The sequence below is a fragment of the Peromyscus californicus genome, unplaced genomic scaffold (assembly GCF_007827085.1).
Source record: "Peromyscus californicus insignis strain IS unplaced genomic scaffold, ASM782708v3 Scaffold_18__1_contigs__length_77618521, whole genome shotgun sequence".
Classification (NCBI taxonomy): domain Eukaryota; kingdom Metazoa; phylum Chordata; class Mammalia; order Rodentia; family Cricetidae; genus Peromyscus; species Peromyscus californicus.
This window is the reverse complement of record NW_026294480.1, coordinates 41,345,515-41,364,652: the sequence shown is the minus strand read 5'-3', so window position 1 is coordinate 41,364,652 and position 19,138 is coordinate 41,345,515. Positions and strand designations below refer to the sequence as shown.

The following is a 19,138-nucleotide window of genomic DNA, read 5'->3' as shown; positions in this document are numbered from 1 at the left end:
TAGGCTACTTAATCTTTCTGCCGGAGTCTGTCCTCCTCAGTGATGATGAGTCTCACCCATAGCTGTGCTCAGGCCTGGAGCCACTGAATCTGGAGCAGCACCTGGAGTAGCCCCTGGGACTGGGGAGATCTCCGCAAGGATAGCGTAAACCATAGTAGCAGTAGTCATGGTTACAGTATCTCCATTATCTCCATTTTACACAAGGGCTTAATGGAGATATGGAAGTTAACTTCCTAAGTACTGCACAGACAGATCCATGCTCTGGAACCCGCCTTATATGGTGGGTATTGTTAACCCCACTTAACAGTGAGGAATTGAGGTGCAGAACTGGTTGAATAACAGTTACATAGCTGGGAAGATCTGACCCTTGCATTGACCCTAGGCAGCTTGCTCCAGAGCTCACTCCCCTGTCACTGAGCTGATGTCTGACCTTGTCCACGCCATCCTAGGAACATGCTTTGCAAGAGATATCTCTGCTGACGATGAAGCCTCCTGGGGTTTGTTGCGTATATGAGTAATGTGTGTATAAATTTTCTCACTGAGTCCAGCTTGTTAAGTGACGTCTCTTTGAGGGAAGCTCCCTCAGTTTTTCTGGATTTGGTGGCTAGTGTCCCATTGGTGCCTCTAATAGTCACCCCCCCACACACATCCTGCACCCGCATAAGACCTCCTCATGTCCTCAGTGTGAGGTGGTGAGTGCTGTGGTCTCCAGGCCTTTCTGGAGCTCACTCCTTTCCTGGCTGTCGGCATCGCCTCCTTCAGCTGTGATGGCCTGGCATCCTCTCCCGGGTCCTGATGCTGAGCATCCTCCAACATGATTCATAGGTCAGTCACTGCTGGTAGCTCAGCTGTGTGCACCGAAGGTGCCCATGCTCTGTGACAGTGAACAGAGAACACTCTTGAGGCCCTTTTAAAAGTCCGTATGTCGGGGCGCTCTTGAAGCAGTAGAGAGGTTTTTAGAGAAAATCGGGGTTCTTAACGTCTTTGGACTTACTCCAGAATGCCCTCCTTGGCCGAGAATAAACGCATTAGACTGGTGTAGCTGATGAACTTGGGCTCTGCCAGGGATTAGATTGATTCAATCTCCAGTGTCTGAGGACCACTTCCCTCCCTCACCAGGGGCTGGGGGGGATATTCAGATCTGGAGACTGCTGGCACATGCTGAGTAATCTCTTCCCACCGTAGTTTAGATCTTGCCTTGAAGTCAGGGTGAATTTTGTGTCCGCTTAAGCCCTACGTTAACCCATAAGACAGTTGGTATCGGGTTCTTCTCTGGGTTTTGCATCCTAGGAATACTAGCTCTTGGAACAGGGGTCTCTAAGCAAAACCCAGAGCAGTTTTCTTGCAGTGTGTTCCATGGAGCAGCACCTCCCTATCAGACATGTTCTGCTAGAAAGAGTTTCCATGCTGTGGGCCTTCTTGCCTGCCATGCACCTAGGTTTTCACATTAGAGACTCTGAGATACCCTGCAGTGAACAGGTTTCCTCGTCTGCACACACGTGATATTTGCAATTATAAAGTATCATCTCTTCAAAGGGTGGCTTCTGTATATTTTGTGCTGTTCAGTACCGTTCATCCTTCGCTGATTCTGTCTGCCAATCCTACTGTTGATAATTGTTCAGGCACCACCATCTCAGTAGATGGTTCTAAATCTTCCATAGATAAGTTAACAATGGATTGATCCTGCTGCAGCATTTCTGGGATGGCAGACTCTGTCCAGTGTACCTTTTGGCATTATTTTATTCTTCTGCCGAGCCAGTGCTCACATGGGTCGGGTGCCACGCCTTGAGTAGAGTGGTTAGCTAGCATGAGGAGCACAGAGAGGAAAAGCTTGGTTGGGAAACCATTCTAATTCTGAACATCCTAGCTAACCCGCCAGAAGGAAGGACTGTAGCCCTGGCTCGCCCTCAGGGTTGCAAAGATTTCCTTTTAGCAAAGGCTGTATGTAAGAGAGCATTGCATTCTACCTCAGTGGGAACTCTTCTATTAATTTCAGAACATTTATGTATCTAACCACTTTCCCTAAAATAATTACAGAGTGCATCCCTCAGGACTAGCCTTGGTTAGTGAATCTCTTAGAAAGATGCTCACACATTTGGAGAAGGTCCCAGAGAAAAATCCACACTGTCACACCACACACTTGGGATCTTTTGGATGTAAAGCAAAGCAGCAAAAGAGCAACCGCCATCTCTGCCAGTTGCCTGTCACATGCTCTGGGCAGTGCTCCTGGACGGGAGGGAGCAGGCTGCCTTGCTGAGAACCGCGCCACACAAGTGGTGGAGACCCAGTCTGCTTCTCTGGTGAAGTGTGAGATCTCATTAGGCTTATGCACCGCCGTCTGGTACACTTTCCCAGGCCTGGATGTGAGCACAAAGGGGTGGAGTTCTTGAGAGGAAATGGACAGCTAGGCAAACACTGTAAGAGAGCATCCTTTTCCGTGCTTACTAAGGAAAAGGGTGCTCACAGCATCCCATTCTAAAGGTCCATCATCAAGTATCAAGGTCACAGCCAGGAAAAGTATAAACACTGGAATTTTTAGCAGTGACTATCAAAAGAGTACAAGCTTTTACGAGTGTTTATTGGAAAGGAACACGTGGGAAATGGGACTGTTGATCGTAAACTCCCTTGGAAAACATGGTCACTCAGACAATTATTTGCATTAAATCTATGACAGCTTTTCCGAATTCCTTCCTGAAGAGAAGCATTCAGAAGTACTGTTACAAAGATGACTTCTTTGATGTGTGAGAAAGGATTTAACTTATTTTTAAGTAGTAAGTGTCCCAAGAGCGACCAGTGACTTTACAGCCCCTCTGTCCATCTATCTGTCCGTCCGTCCGTCATCGTGAGGTACTTGCTTCCTGTCTCTGCACTTCTCATACATTTCCTAAGTGACAATTCACGAAAAGAACTACTCCTGTCTCTGCCCAGTTCTACCATTTCCCACTGTCTACATAAATACACAAACTGCAATGTTAGTTCCTAGCTCCTGATGGGCAGTGGGCTGCACTGAACTTGAAGGCAGGCAGCCGGCTGGTTTCACTTCAGTCTGGCTTGTTTCCTTTCATGCCCGTATGCACAAACCCTTATCCTGACAGCACATCTGCTCTCGTCCCCTTGTTCTCCACAGCTGCTTTTGTCAAAACCTTAGCTCACATTGCCTGGTGTCTGGGCTAGGTGCTCCCTGACCAGCTCACTTCATTAGTAACCTGCTTTGTCTTACCTCTTTGCATTTCTTTACGCTTTGTTTCAGTTTCAATGATGAAGGTGTATTCCTGTCTCCCCCGACCCACCCCTGTTGCTGGTGTCTGATTTGTCTGAGTTGTCTTCTCCTCCAGCAAGCCTTAATTTCTGTTGCATTTTGATGTTTGCTCAACTTGTTCCCATAACTTGACAGAAGACACGTGGTATGTTTTCATTCTTATAAATTTATTGATTGTCATATTCATCCAGTAACATTCAGAAAAATTCTTTTTCCACATGTAGGTACAGCATTTCAGTGACGTCACCAGTTTTGTGGATTAGACAAACTTACACTACTTTTGAATAACTTGAATTTGGTTGGTTTGGCTAGAATCTTCAGCTACATATCTGGGCTACTTGGGGGTGCCGAGGAAACACCATAGCCCAGCTTTTGCAGTATTATGTTGTTTCTTTCTTGGCCTACTAAGCAAAGAGATTATTTGCAAAATGCTTGCACTCCATGGTTTTCTGCCTTTATGTGGCTTAAGCCACAGGGATCAAGCTTGTGAGTGTGGCGATGGTTATCTGTAACTGTGTCCACCTGAAAGTTGAGCTGTGTTCCTTTAAGTGTGTCAGTGGCTCTGGGGGTTCAGTGTCTGTGTGCTGGCTTCGCAAGGTTTCCTTTAGTCATTTAAAAAAAAAAAAAAACCATTGAGCAGAGTTGAACAATAGTGTAGTCTTGTACAAGAAAAAAACTTTCCATGTAATAAGTTTTTCATTTCTAAATTATGTGCCCTTGTAGTATTCTGTATAACTGATCTTAAAGTTTACAAAGTGTCTGAATTGAATTACTGGTAATAATTTACCTAGCAGTCCCTTAGAGTTTATATGGCACGCTCATACATTTCAAAGGTAGAAGGGCACGTGGTATAGTATAGCTGCGTGATTGAAATACGGTTTCTTTGGTTCATTGACTTGTCTTCTAGAGAGACTTGGGACAGCAGGATGGTTCAGTGGGTAAAGGGTTTGCTAGGAAGCCTGACATTCCGAGTTCAGTTCCTGGACCCACGTGTGCAAGGAGAGAACCAGCTCCCAAGGTTGTTCTCCGATCTCTGTGCACGTGTGAGTGTATGCATACACAGTAAATACATGGAAAAAGATTTTAGCAAGACTTGGCATAGAGTTAACTTCCTAGACTGTCACAGGTGCCTGGCAAGGATGGAGGGGAAGGGGAGCCATCTGGATCTGTCCACTTTAAAAACTGATGAGAGGGAAATGAATCAGCACATAAAAGCCTGCCCTCCTGAGTTCAGTCCCAGCAGTCCTGTGGGAACCGGAGCACCAGCTAGAAGCTGTAGGCCAGCTAGCCCAGAGGACAGGGAAGGGACAGAAACAAGAGACCTGCCTCAAAACAGCTGGAAGAACTGACTCCTGAAAAGTTGACAGCCAGCTTCCACACGTGCACCAAGGGCACTCACATGCTGGCACTAACACGCACACGTACACGCTGGCACACGCCGTAAATTTGAAAAGTGGTTTATGCTGACTAGTAGCTCTGACATTTTATAAGTCCCTTAAATGTGCATGGTGGCTATTCAAACAGTCTCATCCAGAGCACTGGTTTAGAAGTAGAGAGACCTTTTGGAATCCTGGTTCTCTTTGAAATTGTTTACATGTCCCCACAGGCACTAATCTGTGGCAGGAGCTCCAGGTTGTGAGAGCTGGGACCGTCACACACAGTATTTCTCCAGGTCTGTGTTGATTAAAGGTGATAGTCACGGTCTCTGTTGCTCTTAGGTTTACTCACAGAGGACGGGAAAAAACCTGCTCCCAAGCACCATTTCCTGGGTCAGTGAGTCTGCGCTTGCAGTATGTCCATGCGTTGTTTGGTTAATGTTACACATAACCTTTGCAACCATGATTAAGATTGCTTTTAATTTTAAAATCACGTTGGATGATACTTTAATAGAAACTAGTCCATGAATCCAAGTAAGTGAATTTATAGCATGTATATGATTAATTGGAATACACTGTAAATGTAAATCACTCAAAATTACATGATGGAGCCAGCTGTGGTGGTACACATCTGCAGTTCCAGTATCAGGACACTGAGACAGGAGGATGACAAGTTTAAGACCAGCATGGTCAGCATAGCAAAACTACCTCCAAAGAAAAAACCAGGAACAGCCGGAATGGCTCAGCTCAGCTGCTGAGTACCCTTTCACCCAAGCCTGATGGCCTGAGTTTGATCCTGGAGGAAACAGGCCGACTTCTGTAAGTTGTCCTCAGATCTCCACAAGTGTGATGTGTGTCTGCGTGTAAAGTCCCATACATACATACAACACACATACATGCAAAGTGAATAAATGGAATAAAAATGTGTAATCACAGGCAGTATATGTTGTTAACAGTCACACATTACAATGTAGTTAATCAGAACATGAGCTTTTTGAAGGTGAATTCTTTTTATCCACAAAAGACTGAGGAAGTTTTCGCATATTAATAGAAATAACCCCATCCCCAATGATTGCCGGTATAGAAACATGTTAACCCGTGGTCGTGTACACAGTAAGAAGCAGAGTCATGGCTAAACAGTGGTTCGGTGGGTGAGGCCCTTGCTGTACAAGCAGCAGAACCTGAGTTTGAGTCCCTGAGACCCATTAAAGCTGGGCTGGCACATAGAGAAGTGGAGTAGAGACGGGAATCCTGGAAGCTCGCCCTTCAGCCAGCCTGCTGTCCACAGCAGTGAAGAGACCCCTTGTGAGGACCAACACCCAGGGAGGCCTCTGACCCCTTGGAGATACCTGCCTACACACCCTTAAGAAAACAGAACTTCCCTCAGTCGGGTGGGATGACTCAACACCTCTAATCCAAGCACTCCTGGAGGCCAGGCTGCAGAGTGACGCTGCGCCTGCAGGAAAGGAAAGGACAGGGTAGTCACAGTTTTTGGTTGTGCCAAAGAGAATGTTCACCCAGTTTGGAGGAAGTTAGCTTGTTTCTCCACAAGGTAAATAGGAGTTGGTTTTTCGCTCTCCAGGTGCAGTGTTCCTGAATAGCCGAGAATAAAGTCTCCTCCCGTGAACCTGCTCTGATGGTGTGAGCATCTTATGTAGCCTTACTGCCTGTGCAGACTCGGTAAACGGTGCATGGGCAAATGTGGAAGAGCCGCCCTTCCCCGTGGCTCTCAGAAAGCTGGCTGTGGCCAGTGACGTCCATCCTGAGAGAACGCAACTGGCCCAGTCCTGAAGCTCAGAATTTTGTTTTGTTACTGTTTTCCTGTCTGCACATGTTCACGTCTAGTTTAGTGGATTCCAGACACTTGTCAATACTCATTTCTTTTTGTCACCTGTCACAGAAAAGAGACTGAAGTCACTTGTAAGCGTGTGTTGGTTTTGTTTTTTAAGTTAACGTAAGGACTTGTTCACTGTGCACATAGAACTTTGCCTCCCTTGGCTTTCCTCACCTGTGCAGTGGGACGGTGTGAGCCCCAGCTCACTTAACCGGAGCCTCACTTAACCGGAGCAGTCAGAGCTGGGCCCCATGCTGCAGAGTTCTTAGCCTGGGGGACTCACCGCACACTCACTCTTTTCTTCCCTGGCCCCTTCCTTTGCCCCCTCTCCTCTTTCCTTGGTGGCAATATGTGCATTTGATGTGTGAGTTTCTGCTGGAGTGAGGGCCTACCAGTGGCTGTGAGCTGTGTGTGTCTTTTTCCAAATGTTCTCTTCTGGACACCAAGAGAATCAAGAGTCTCCTTTGTACAGTTACCCAAGGTCTACACTGTTAAAGAAGTGCTTATCCATGCTAATTACCTCTGCTAGCCATAGCCAGAAAGCTTCGTTTGGGTATTATAATACTAGTTACTTCCATTATGTGCTCTAATAATGAACAGAATTAATGCACTTCTTTAATTCTGGTAGTAAAATGGTTGCCTAAATAAATAAATAAATAAATAAATAGAGAGGCAGTATAATTGGTGTAGCCCAGGCTGGCCTGGAGTTTGGAATCTTCCTGCTTCAGCCCCCCAGGTGCTGGGATTACAGAGTTGTGCCCCAAGACTTGGCTCACAACATCAGACTAGAGCCCTCAGCAGCTGGGCCAACTCTAGCACACATTTAGTCCTCTCTGCTGTTACAAAGCCTGTCAGGGATTTCTCCGTGTTAGTAGTTAGCGTAATATTTCCAAGCTAAAATTAACCACTCAACTTTTTTTAAATGGTAGGATTCTGCGTATCCTGGAGAGTCTTGTGTGTCTTTGTTATGCAGAGCTGAAGTCAGGCTCTTTGGGATTTTTGCAGGGAATAGAGTGTGTTAGAATGTTTCATTCCAGACTAGAAATACTTTGGTGTATATTTATAGATTAATTTAAGAAAGATGAGAACCCTTCTTAATAAATAACATTAGAATCTTGGCTTAGCTTGTTAAAGAATCTGCGAGAATGCTTCCCTCGCGGAGACATGCCTGTGGCCCCTGGAGAGTTAGAGCGTGTCACTTGGGGTGGTATTAGGGTGGCATTAATTGTCTAATAGCTGCCAGGGGACCCAGTACAGCCCTTGTGTCTACTTTTATTACTTCTCCCTCGGTAACTCTGTGCTCCCCGAGTTCCGTCTCCTCCCATGTTCCGGCTCCGCATCTGCAGCATCCTCCGCTTGGTTTATTTTGGTACCATTCTTTATGCAGTGACACTTCTGTGTATCCTGCTTTCAAACTCTGAGAGTGGCCCAAGGTGTGCAGTCCCATCTAGTGTAGAGTGTCTTTGAAGCAAGGCACATTTGGACTGGCCAACTATGAACTGCAGGATGGGTTCGGTACACAACAGGAGAGGTGACAGCTGGGGACCCCCACGTCACGTTTCTAAAGGTGCGGTGTATCAGGCCCAACACACTGGTGCTACCCACAGGAAAATGGTAAAAATGCAGCCTATCCTGGAAGGTCTCCCAGTGCCGTGAGGCAGACCAAAGTTTAGACAGGTCCTCGATTTTATATTGTATTACAGTGGGTATGTAACACACACATAGACACACACACACATATATATATATTTGCATACTATCTGCGAAGACTGAACTGTTAGTGTACTTCGGAAGGAAGTGTCTTAATGCTGTAAGAACGGGCCATGCCTGGCACGTAAGGCACTCCAGGAGAGGGAGCCTAGTTTATGGACCCGATGAGGTTAGTAAGGTGATTAGACCCAGAGATTAATATAACAATAATAAATAGTATAAAAATGGCCTCTTACAGGAAGGGAAGGTTCTTGAAGCACTTAGTATGTAGCAGCTGTATTCTGTCGGTTTCTAAACCTAACGTCAGACCTAGAAAGGCCTTTAAAGTTCTAGGTCAAGCATAAATATCTTCGGAGGAATGCTTAGGAAAACAAGGAAGGAAGCCGCATGTACCCCAGATAAACAGGAAACGAAACCATCCCCCCCCCCCCCATCTGTTAGGTTTATCTAAGACCTTATTCTTGTATTCAAGTCTTCAAGGTAGTTTTCCCAGATGTGTTCTGGCTTTACTATAATCAGTTAACTTTAAAGGTGAGAAATATATGAGCTATTTTAACTAAAACAAACCTGTTTCTAGGTAGTAATAGCCGTGGTTCACCTCCAGCACATGTACACACACACATACACACACCTGCCATGCTTAAGTTCATTAGCAGTTCCTAAACTTCAAGACTTTTATTATAGTAGCTTTGGTTAAAAAAGGGAGTTTGTATTCTGTAGCTGTAGGATTCCAGCTGGCAGATCATTGCTGTATACATAAGCACATCCCTGAGAGGGCTAGGAGCCCTGTCTGTCCATGGATGGAGGGTATATTAGGGTTGTGAGGAAGCCATGTAAGCATGTGAGGAGGCTTGTCTTCCTTCCAGCGGGCTCGTTCCCATTTCAGAGACAAAAGAAACCAATTAGGTACGGTTTCTTCCTGGCATGAAAAATGGGATGAACTGTATGTTTTGTTGGTTCTGAGACCCCAGTGTTTGTAAATTATACCATTTTATACTCTATGAAGGAGGAAAATATACCTATAAAATTACAACTTTTGATTGTGTGGAGCCATTCAAACTTCAAGTGATAAAGTATAAAAATGCACATTTTAGAATTATATAAAATTACTTTGAGAGAACTAACACACGTTTATATTTATAGATTAATTTAGGAGTGATGAAAATTCTCTTAATAACATCAAAGTTCTAGATTTAATCCTAAGTACAAAGTGATAAAAATATTAAGTAATATGAAAAAGTCGTTCAGTGTTAAAAGGACATCCCTTAGGCCCGCCGAAGGTGTTAAATGATCGTTCATGTCCTCTGTGTGCCACACTCACACTGCACTCCTGAGCTTCGATGCGCAGAGTGTAGACGAATAAAGCGTGTGCCAGCTACTCCAGCACAGTTGGCAGCTGGTGAGAGGGGATCACTTGGAAGGAGGGCTGTGGAAGGATGAGCTGACCGGGCCTCCGAATAGTTGAGGAAATCCAGAATGAGTAGAAATGAATCCAGTGAGCAGTCAGGGGAGTCAAGAGATAACCTGTGCAGGAGAACCCTGAGCCAGGTGTCCTGGAGGCCGGGAGGAAAGGCACCAACCCCGCAGGGACCAGGCGGAGGGTGAGCCGGGGAGGCGGGAGTGACTGCCTCAGAGAATGTGAGCTTCAGAGACGCTGACAGACTTGTAGATTTGCTAGGGGCTCAGCCAGACTGGAGTGCCCCCTGTCCCCAGCAGTTGTTACTGTAATGTGGAACAGGGCCCGTGACTCTTCTAAACTGAGGGGCTTCCCGGGGCTCCTCAGATTGTTCCCTTCCAGGTCCTTCAAGTCTTAGGGAGCCACCTTCCGGCAGGGAGCTGTTCAGTTCAGGGGAAATAGGTTCCCGCGTTCTACCTCCTGCCTCCTCTCCCGTCTTCCCCCTTTCCCTTCTGTCTGCCTTTCTTGCTTCCTCTCTTACTCTGCGAGTGACATCGTCATCATCAACAGTAGCACAATACTTAATCAGCATGGCAACTGCCAAGTACTGCTGAGTACCTGAACCATCATGTACAACAGTGTGCGTCCTGCATGCCTCCTTTCTTCGGAACAGTTTGTGGTGGCAGGAATGTTGGCTGTGTGGCCTGGCTGCCCATTTGTAAGATCCAGATCAGATGTCGTCCTGAATACATCTAGGGCCATTCCTGACATTGTGCTGGCTGTGTGGTTCCCAGCCCTCCACGGTGTTGGCATTTCATGGGAGTCAGATGAGCACTGCTGCTCTGCTCCTGTTTATCTTGTGTTTTGTTTGTTTCGCTGAAGCTGCTGCCTCTGAGTTATGATTAACCGGAAAATTCCTAGACAAGTTCAAAGTTGACATTTTAGTGAGTTCAGGGTCATCATTCCTGGTGTTTCCACGAGAGCTTCCTTTTCCTCTCAGGGTAGAAAAGTATTATTCTCTAGCTTTACTGGCTTTCCAAAAACAGTTATTGAAGTTAGTCTAGAATTATAAAACTTGGTACTTCTCCCAGAATGAATGCAGGTACTTAATCTTCCCTAAGAACAAGGCTTTGAAGTCTGTGCGGTGTGGGTATGTGCTTGCACATACATCGAGATGGGTACGTTTTGAAATTAGTAGTCTTCCAGAACATGCCGTTTCACCTAATAGACTGTCAAATTAGTTCCCCAAAGTCCCTAGCTCAAAGATGATCTTAATTCTGGGGACTTGTCATTATGAAACGAAGGTCAAAATGTTTGTGGCCGGTCATTTCCAAGTATACCAAGAGCTGCATCACTGACTTGAGCATTCAGGCAATGGGACGTTATTTCAGGATACAGTTCTGTTTAGATTCTGTGTAGTTTGTTCAGCCTTTACTTAGTTCGTTAAGAAAAGAAGCATACCTCCCCAATCCTGTGTGCATTGACACTAATAGTTAGAAATTCTGGAATAAGGATAATAAGATGCAAATAAGATATTTCTTCCTTGTATATTATAATATTGGTGTGGTGGGCAGTCTTTGTGAACGCAGTGGTTAATGTTTTGGATTCATTTTGGTAGCTCCTGGGAAAGAGCCTGCATTGATATTATTAGTAAGCCTACAACCTCTAAGTAGAACCTCGTTTTTTAGGGATACTATTAAAATTGATGGTAGCAGACAACATTCAGCAGTATCCACCTTAAACACAGTCAGGATCGTGTACACTGTTTTCATACCTTACCTCAGTCTTTTGTGGGTTTTATCACTGTCTTTTCAGGTAGCTGTAACCAGACTATAAAACGACCACACTGTTCACTTGTCCTTGGAAATTGTTTCTTTGTTTTGTTTTGTGTTTGTGTTTTGTTAATCTGACTTTTCTCTTTGTCCCATTCCTCCCTTGATTTTAGTCGAGAGATGGAGACTAAAGAAACCCTCAAAGGATTGCACAAGATGGACGACCGCCCGGAGGAGCGGATGATCAGGGAGAAACTGAAGGCCACCTGTATGCCTGCCTGGAAGCACGAGTGGCTGGAAAGGAGAAGCAGGAGAGGCCCCGTGGTGAGTGCCGTGGGCATCTGTTCTGGGAAGGGAGCGCAGAGGAAGTGAGAGACCCTGCAGTCGTTTCCTATTTACTGAACTAGGTCAGAATTCAAACCCGGCTCACTAAGCAACTTCAGCTGCCGTAGGAATGTGTGCGATGGAGTGCTTCGAGAACACTGCCCTCCAGTGTCAGCGTCTGTACCCTTGGTAGTTTTATAACATGCTTTCCAAATCAAAATTCTAATTCATTTGTGATGTTTCATCTCTGATAAGGCCTAAGAGTCTTATTTCCAGAAACCTTTCAGGAAAGCTAGAAACAATTAGATTAAATAGACCCAAGAGCTGGAAATTTATGGAATTTGTCAAAAGAATAACGAGGTTAAGAAAGATGAGAATACTGTATCCTGTGCCGTGGTTTTCCCACTAAAACAGTTGAGGATGGTGTTGTGAAATGTGCTTCTGCATTCATACACAGGAGGAAGTGCCCGCTGCCAGTCTGTTGATCGCATTTTGTTTATATTTTTCTTTTGAAGTAGAAATAACAGTGATAAGATTCATTCCACTCCGGCCAGGACCTGATAAAACCTCGCCACATAATCTTCTAGCCTTCATCTTCGTCCCATGGGCCCATTTAAGGTTAACTAAACACAAAAGTAAAAATGTAAACTTCTAAATTTGATTTTATGTGTGTTAGTGTCTTGCCTGCATGTCGTCTGTGTAGCATGTGCATACCTGGTGCCCACAGAGGCCGGAAGGCAGCCTCAGATCCCCTGGGACTGAGTGTCAGATAACTGTGAGCCATGTAGATGCTGGGATTCAAAACCCAGGTCTTCTGGAACGACAACAGCCAGTAACAGTAACCGCTGAACCTTCTCTCTGACCCCCAAAGTTTCAATTTACTTGTCAGTCACACTAGCCACCTTCAGGTGCTTGATAACTGTGTGACCAGTGTGGTCCCCACTGTCCAGCGAGCGCTGTGGGGGGCCTTGCAGCTCACAGTTCCTCAGTAGCCCCAAGGCTTCGGACCCCTCTGTTGAGGTGCTGTCTGTCATGCAAATGCCACAGGAAAGGTCTGACTGTCCTCTCCTGCCATCTTTCTCTGCTGCCATTATGCCCAGCTAAGCTTCTGCATCTTTCCTTCACTTGAGGCTTCTCGTGGGGTCCTTCCCCGTTTTACTGATTGCAGACGATGAAGAGAGAAATCATGGACTGAGCTTAGAACATTTTACTGGAACAGCTTGTAGAGGTGACAGTTAAGAAGGGCTTATTTCGCCGGGCGGTGGTGGCGCACACCTTTAATCCCAGCACTCGGGAGGCAGAGGCAGGCGGATCTTTGTGAGTTCGAGGCCAGCCTGGTCTAGAGAGCGAGATCCAGGAAAGGCGCAAAGCTGCACAGAGAAACCCTGTCTCGAAAAACCTAAAAAAAAAAAAAAAAAAAAAAAAAAAAAAAAAAAAGAAGGGCTTATTTCTCCTCAGTCACTATGGAGCTCTCCTGAGCAATGAGAGCCATCTGAAGTTAGAGCATGCTCCTCTCCAAGCTCCTGGAGCTGGAGTTGCTCTGTGGTGTCATATATCAAGGCCAACCACACTAATGTTAGATTCTTTAAAACAAATTTTTTTCTCACTTTCTACTTTCCAGCAAATATTTAAATACCTTGCCTGTGTATGTAGGACAGGAGGGGAGAGAGATACGTAGAACAAGAAATACAACATGTAATCCTTGAACATAATTGCCCACCCTGAATTTTATTGCTCATAGATTTCAAATTATCCTTAAGAAGTTTACTGTCTACTTGGGAGGTCTAATTTTGTTTATTTTTATTTTTTATTAAATTGCTTCAAGCCTTCTCAAAACAGTAAATAAAAAATAAATATCTCCAGATGGGAAATTAAGGCTCATACACAATAAGTCAAGTAATGTGTAAAATAATGCAAAGCACTTAATGAGTAGGTGCCAGATGTGTAGAGCGAGCAGAACAGTCAAGAGTTAAGAAAGATGAAAAATGTCGGCTAGGGGCCAGTAAGATGGCCTAGTGGATAAAGGGTTACTTAGGTCAGCCTGTCAGCGTTTGGTCCTCAGGACCCACCCAGTGGAAGGAGAGAACCAACTCACACACATTATTCTCTGACCTCTACATGCATACTGTGGAGTGTGCATGCACTTGCGACCCCTGACGCCACATGTACACACATACAAACAAACAAACAAATAAATAAATAAATGCAGCTTTTTAGAGGTTGGAGAGGTGGCTCAGCTGTGAAGAGCATACACTGTTCATTTGAGGGAACTGAGTTTGGTTCCCAGCAGCCACATTGGGTGGCTCATAACCACCTGTAACTCCAGCTCCAGGGAGATCACTGCCTCTGTCACCCTTAGGTACCTATACTCATGTGCACATATCCCCCACCATTAAAAACAGTAAAAAAATAAAGAATGTAGGCTGCATTAACAGAGGTTTTATGAACAGTAGGACTTTAACCAGAACTTAAAAGATGGGGGAGTTTCCCTCAAGTGAAATTGTACTGTGCATAGGAAGAGGCTTCAACTGGACTGAGGATTCGGTCTGAGAGGCCTATATTTAAACACGGCAATAGCAGCAGCAGGTTGTGTAAATTGCATGTTTCCAATTTAAGAAATTGATCTTTATGCTTGAAGCATCCCTGGCTTTTTCTAGCCCCTTAATCTTTTTCCCCCTTCCTACTGAGATTTGAACCGAGGGCCCCAAGTGTTCTGAGCAATCACTGTACCACCAAGAGTGCTCCAGGCCTCCCCCTTCCTACTGAGATTTGAACCGAGGGCCCCAAGTGTGCTGAGCAATCACTGTACCACCTAGAGTGCTCGGGGCCCTTCCCTGGCTTCTTAGCTGTACCTTAAAATTATTGTAAAATAACATTTTTAATGATAGTTTAATATCATCGGATTGTACTTGACTACTTGAATTAATACCCATTATTACTGTTTTTATGGCCTACATTTTTTTTTCAAAACAAATGAGCAGTTCTTGAAGTGCTAATTTTTCTTTATTCAATTCCTGATTCATGTTAATTCTGAGTATTAAGTGAGCTAGAATTACAATAAATAGCACCTAGTAGTTTTCCTAAAATTTTGTGCATTAACTTTAATTAGTATAAACACAAAATAATGACATTTGTATAAGTAAAAATAGTCTCCCAACATTAGTGACATAAAGTGATACCAAATAAAATGTGACCTTTTATCTGGTATAGTTGTGTTAATATTGTAGAGTAACTCAAATTTGTTTCCCACTCTGTGATGTTCAAGTATACTTCTTTGTATATGTTTAAGTAATCAAAACATTGAACTATTTTTGTTTGATTCAGGTGGTAAAACCAATCCCTATTAAAGGAGACGGATCTGGAGGGAGTAACTTGGCAGCTGAGCCTCAAGGAGAAGGCCAAGTGAGCTCGGCCTCACCAGCCCCCAAAGGCCGACGCAGCCCGTCTCCTGGCAGCTCCCCATCAGGGCGCTCAGCGAAACCCGAATCCCCAGGAGTGAGGCGGAAGCGAGTCTCCCCGGTGCCTGTAAGTTAACATTCGAACCCGGCTGGCTCAGGTCTGCCATCTGTTGACTCACAGCACAGAAGGGTTGCCCAGCTGTGCAGCAGAGGCACAGCTGTGGAAGTGTGATCTGAAGGCCCGTGGGGGACTCGGGAGATGCTTTCTGGGGTCTGTCAAGCCAAGACTAGTTCTGTACGAAGACGGGTGTGCCGTGTCTCGTTCTGTACACTAGTCACTGATAAAGTTGCTGGTGCTCTCACCCCAGTGAACACTGGACTGCGACATTAGAATTGAGGTTTCCCTTCAGTAGTGTATATTCACTGTGTGAAAATCGGTTTTGTTACCACCTTTTCGTGCCTCCCGCCCCCTGCGTTTACTCTGTCTTAGAGAATTTTTGCTCTTTTTTGCTATATATTATCTACAAAGAAAAGGGCTACTTTGTTTTAAGAATGCCTTTGTCAGAGAAACTTCTTTTTGACTCTCGTTCTTTTTACTACTCTGTGGTGTGTGATCAGATGGGACACTTGGGTAACGCACCTCTGCCACACACTGAAGTACCGCCACCATCGAAGGGAAAGCCTGTGTGCCATTGTTGGCGTCGCAAGCTGATCCAGTCATCCTTTTTTAATGGAGCAAAATTATTAATTGAAAGAATGGCCAACAGCATGTGGCTGTTCAGACATGTACTCAGCAGACCTTTTCCCCAAAGTGAACCAAACGAACTGTCTCATCAAGGGAAAGAGAGCGTTTTGACCGCTGATGAGGTTGGAGGTTCCAAAGCAAAAATTAAAATTTTAGAAAACCATTTCTGCTATGCCTTCCTGCTTCTCGGTATTTAGACTTTTCTCCGACTGACGATACAAAATGTTTCTTTTACATTATATAATTAAGTATACCTGGGGTTGGGGATTTAGCTCAGTGGTAGAGCGCTTAGACGAGCGCTTAGGCAAGCGTAAGGCCCTGGGTTCGGTCCTCAGCTCCGGAAAAAAAAAAAAGTATATCTATATGACTTAGTAAACCAGTATTTTCCAAATAGATAGTCTGTGCTGAAATAAAATCACTCACAAGCTCCATTCAGAGGGTAAAGTGTACCATGGGGATTTACTGTGCCATTCGGAAAAAGCCAAGACCATTCTTTGAAGTTCACATCCCAGCTGCTTCCATGAGGCTGGAGGGGTGGCTCAGAAGTTAGGAGCACTGGGTGCTCTTCCAGGGGACCCAGGCTCCATGCCCAGCACCCGCAGGTGGCTCACAGCTGCATGTAATGCCAGTGTGGGGGAATCTGATGCCCTCTTCCGGTTTTGTGGGCATTGAACATACACAGTGCACATACATACTTGTAGGTAAACACTTGCACACACAGAATAAAGAAACAATCTGTTGTTTGAGCTTTGGGCTTATATTTGGGACCATGCGATCATAGAAAATAGGCATCGTTTTGTGGAAAGGCTCTAAAATACTCCTTCCCCTGGTCGCCAGATTCCTTTTATATGTGTACTTAAATCACCACATATCACAGCAGACCAGGTGTGGCTTTTCATGTTAAATCAGACATCAGAGAGATGTGCAGGACAGTCAGGACTGCTAGTGGTGGAAACCAACGCACATTGAAACCCTTCCTGAGTTTGAAGAGTAAGCGAGCGGATGAACGGCAGAGAGTGCAGTTGTGAAGCTGTGGACCCCGCCAAAGCACACTGCGTTACCAACACTGTGACTTACTAGCTCAGACATTTGGATGTTGGGGGCAGGAGCTTGTCCCCGCTCCCGATGGCCTCTGCTCAAGCCAAGCTTGCTTCCCGGTCCATGCACTGCCTCATCTGCAAAGCTCAAACCGGTGGGGCTCTTGGCGTCTACCTCCCAGCAGGGCTGCAGGGCTGCATGGCTGCTGGGTTGGAGCAGAAGCTGCTGGCCTTCGAGCTCTTCTTAGGCCCCCATTTGCATCTTGATTTCATGAGGCCTCAAAGCAAAGGAGGACCGTGAATATATATCAACAGAATCGCCTCTTCCCATCCTGCCTCCCCAAGACCACCCCACTTTTAAAGCACAATAAGGCCGAGTTAGACACCGTTGGCCTGGAGTTGTTTCTAGACTTGGAAATCAGACAGCTTTAGTCAATCACAGACAGACAGCCTATTCGTTACATAACCAGGGTGTGCCCGTCACACACCCCCCAATATGGCAAAGGCTCATGGTAGCCGGTCCAGCCATTGCTTCACCTTGCTTTGTGTTCAGCCTATAAAAGCTGGCTGGACATTGCTAAATCAGCTCTCTCAAACTCCAGGTTTGAGTGCTGCCCAATTCATGGGCTTGTTCCTTGCGCCAATAAACTGCTGTTTATCTCCAGTTTCTGTTCACAGCAGTCTCTTCATTAGCCCTAGGCAATTGCTGGCCTATTTTGCCTATGTGTTTGCCTTTTATGGATAGTCTTTCATGGCAGGCACCTTTGACTTGGGTCCTGTCACAGCATGCATCGGCGCTCCGTTTTCAATCGTTGACTATCCTTCTGTGTGCCTCTGCACCACGTTTTGTTTATCCGTTCATCAAATGGGCTGCATCTTCCTTTGGGCTGTTATGAATAATACTGGTGTGAACACTCACATACAAGTTCATGTGTAGGTATAGCCTCATTTCTCTTGAGTTCACACCTAGGGGTGGGATGCCTGGGTGGAAAGTTTAACATTTTCAGAGACTGTTAAACTGTTTGCCACAGCAGCGGCACACTTTGCACACCACCAAAGGGTTCTGGGATGCTTCATGGTCTGGCTACCACTTATTCAGTCCGGGTGTCTCCACCAATCATAATTCCTGCTGGATATTGATGACACGACCAAGTTCTGGGGCAAATGAGTAGCGTGGCGCGCGTGCTGTTTGTGACTGACCATAGCAGGTTTTGGGCGGCCTCCGGTAGGGCATTTTAAAGGAGGAAGAGTCTGCAGAGTGTAGCCGACAGGAGTCCATGGCCGTGTTTTTGAATCCCATCCTAGAGAGCACTCGCCAGAGCCTTCAGTAGAAGCCAGGAGATTGCATGTTTGCACTCACTGCTAGAAACAGCATTTTCCTGCTTATGGTGGTCACTTTTAATACCCTTAATTTTGGTTTGCATAGTACTTTAGAAGACCCAAGTTTATGGAGTAGTTTGTAAAATGACCATATGGTTGTCTCTCAGGCAAAGATCTGTCATCACTTCTAGGAATGACTGAGAGTTTAGAAGTTCTTCTAAAATGAATGTGTCCGATAACAGCATTTTGCTTTTTAGTACACTTCATACATGAAGTGTGCCCCCCTCCGAATATAATCTGCCACATGACTTTCTGCTATGACCTTTTTTTAAATATTAATTTCTTATGAGGAAGTGAGATATAAACCTAATAAAAAACAATGTTGTAAAGTTTCAGAGCGGCAGAATCACACCACCCCGAAGAGCCCCGTCACCAGATGGCTTCTCCCCATATAGCCCAGAGGAGACGAACCGCCGTGTGAACAAAGTGATGAGGGCCAGGCTGTACCTCCTGCAGCAGATAGGACCCAACTCCTTCCTGATTGGAGGAGACAGTCCGGACAACAAGTACCGGGTGTTCATTGGGCCACAGGTAGTATTTGGCGCTGTTTTACGTCACATTAGTATATGGTCCCATTTTAAGTCTGTACTAGTAAATCATGTTGTTTCTTTGTCTGTGGTTAGAAGCTGCATGCAGAGCTTCATGTTCATTATACAAGTATTACCTCCTTCCCAGTCATAGGCTTCTTTTAGTCTTTCCTTGGGTGTTTTTTGGTTTGGTTTGGTTTTTGCAAGACAGGTTTGCTCTGTGTAGCCCTGGCCGTCCTGGAACTCATTTTGTTGACCAGGCAGGCCTCAAACTCAAGAGATCCACCTGCCTCTGCCTCCCCCAGTGCTGGGATTAAAGCCACCGCCTGGCTTTGTTTTCATTTTGCTTCAGGGTCACATGGTGCCATTCAGCTTGCTTC

The 19,138-nt window shown here is 45.4% G+C and overlaps 1 protein-coding gene across 1 annotated transcript in view; it reads left to right on the top strand.

Annotated features, from left to right (window-relative positions):
• The window catches only part of Map3k1 (mitogen-activated protein kinase kinase kinase 1), a 66,132-nt gene that overhangs the window by 26,317 nt on the left and 20,677 nt on the right, over nucleotides 1–19,138 (top strand). The window contains exons 2-4 of the mRNA XM_052743770.1: nucleotides 11,521–11,671; nucleotides 14,996–15,196; nucleotides 18,562–18,762. Of these exons, the coding sequence (XP_052599730.1) occupies nucleotides 11,521–11,671; nucleotides 14,996–15,196; nucleotides 18,562–18,762 (553 nt within the window). The remainder of the gene's footprint in view (nucleotides 1–11,520; nucleotides 11,672–14,995; nucleotides 15,197–18,561; nucleotides 18,763–19,138) is intronic.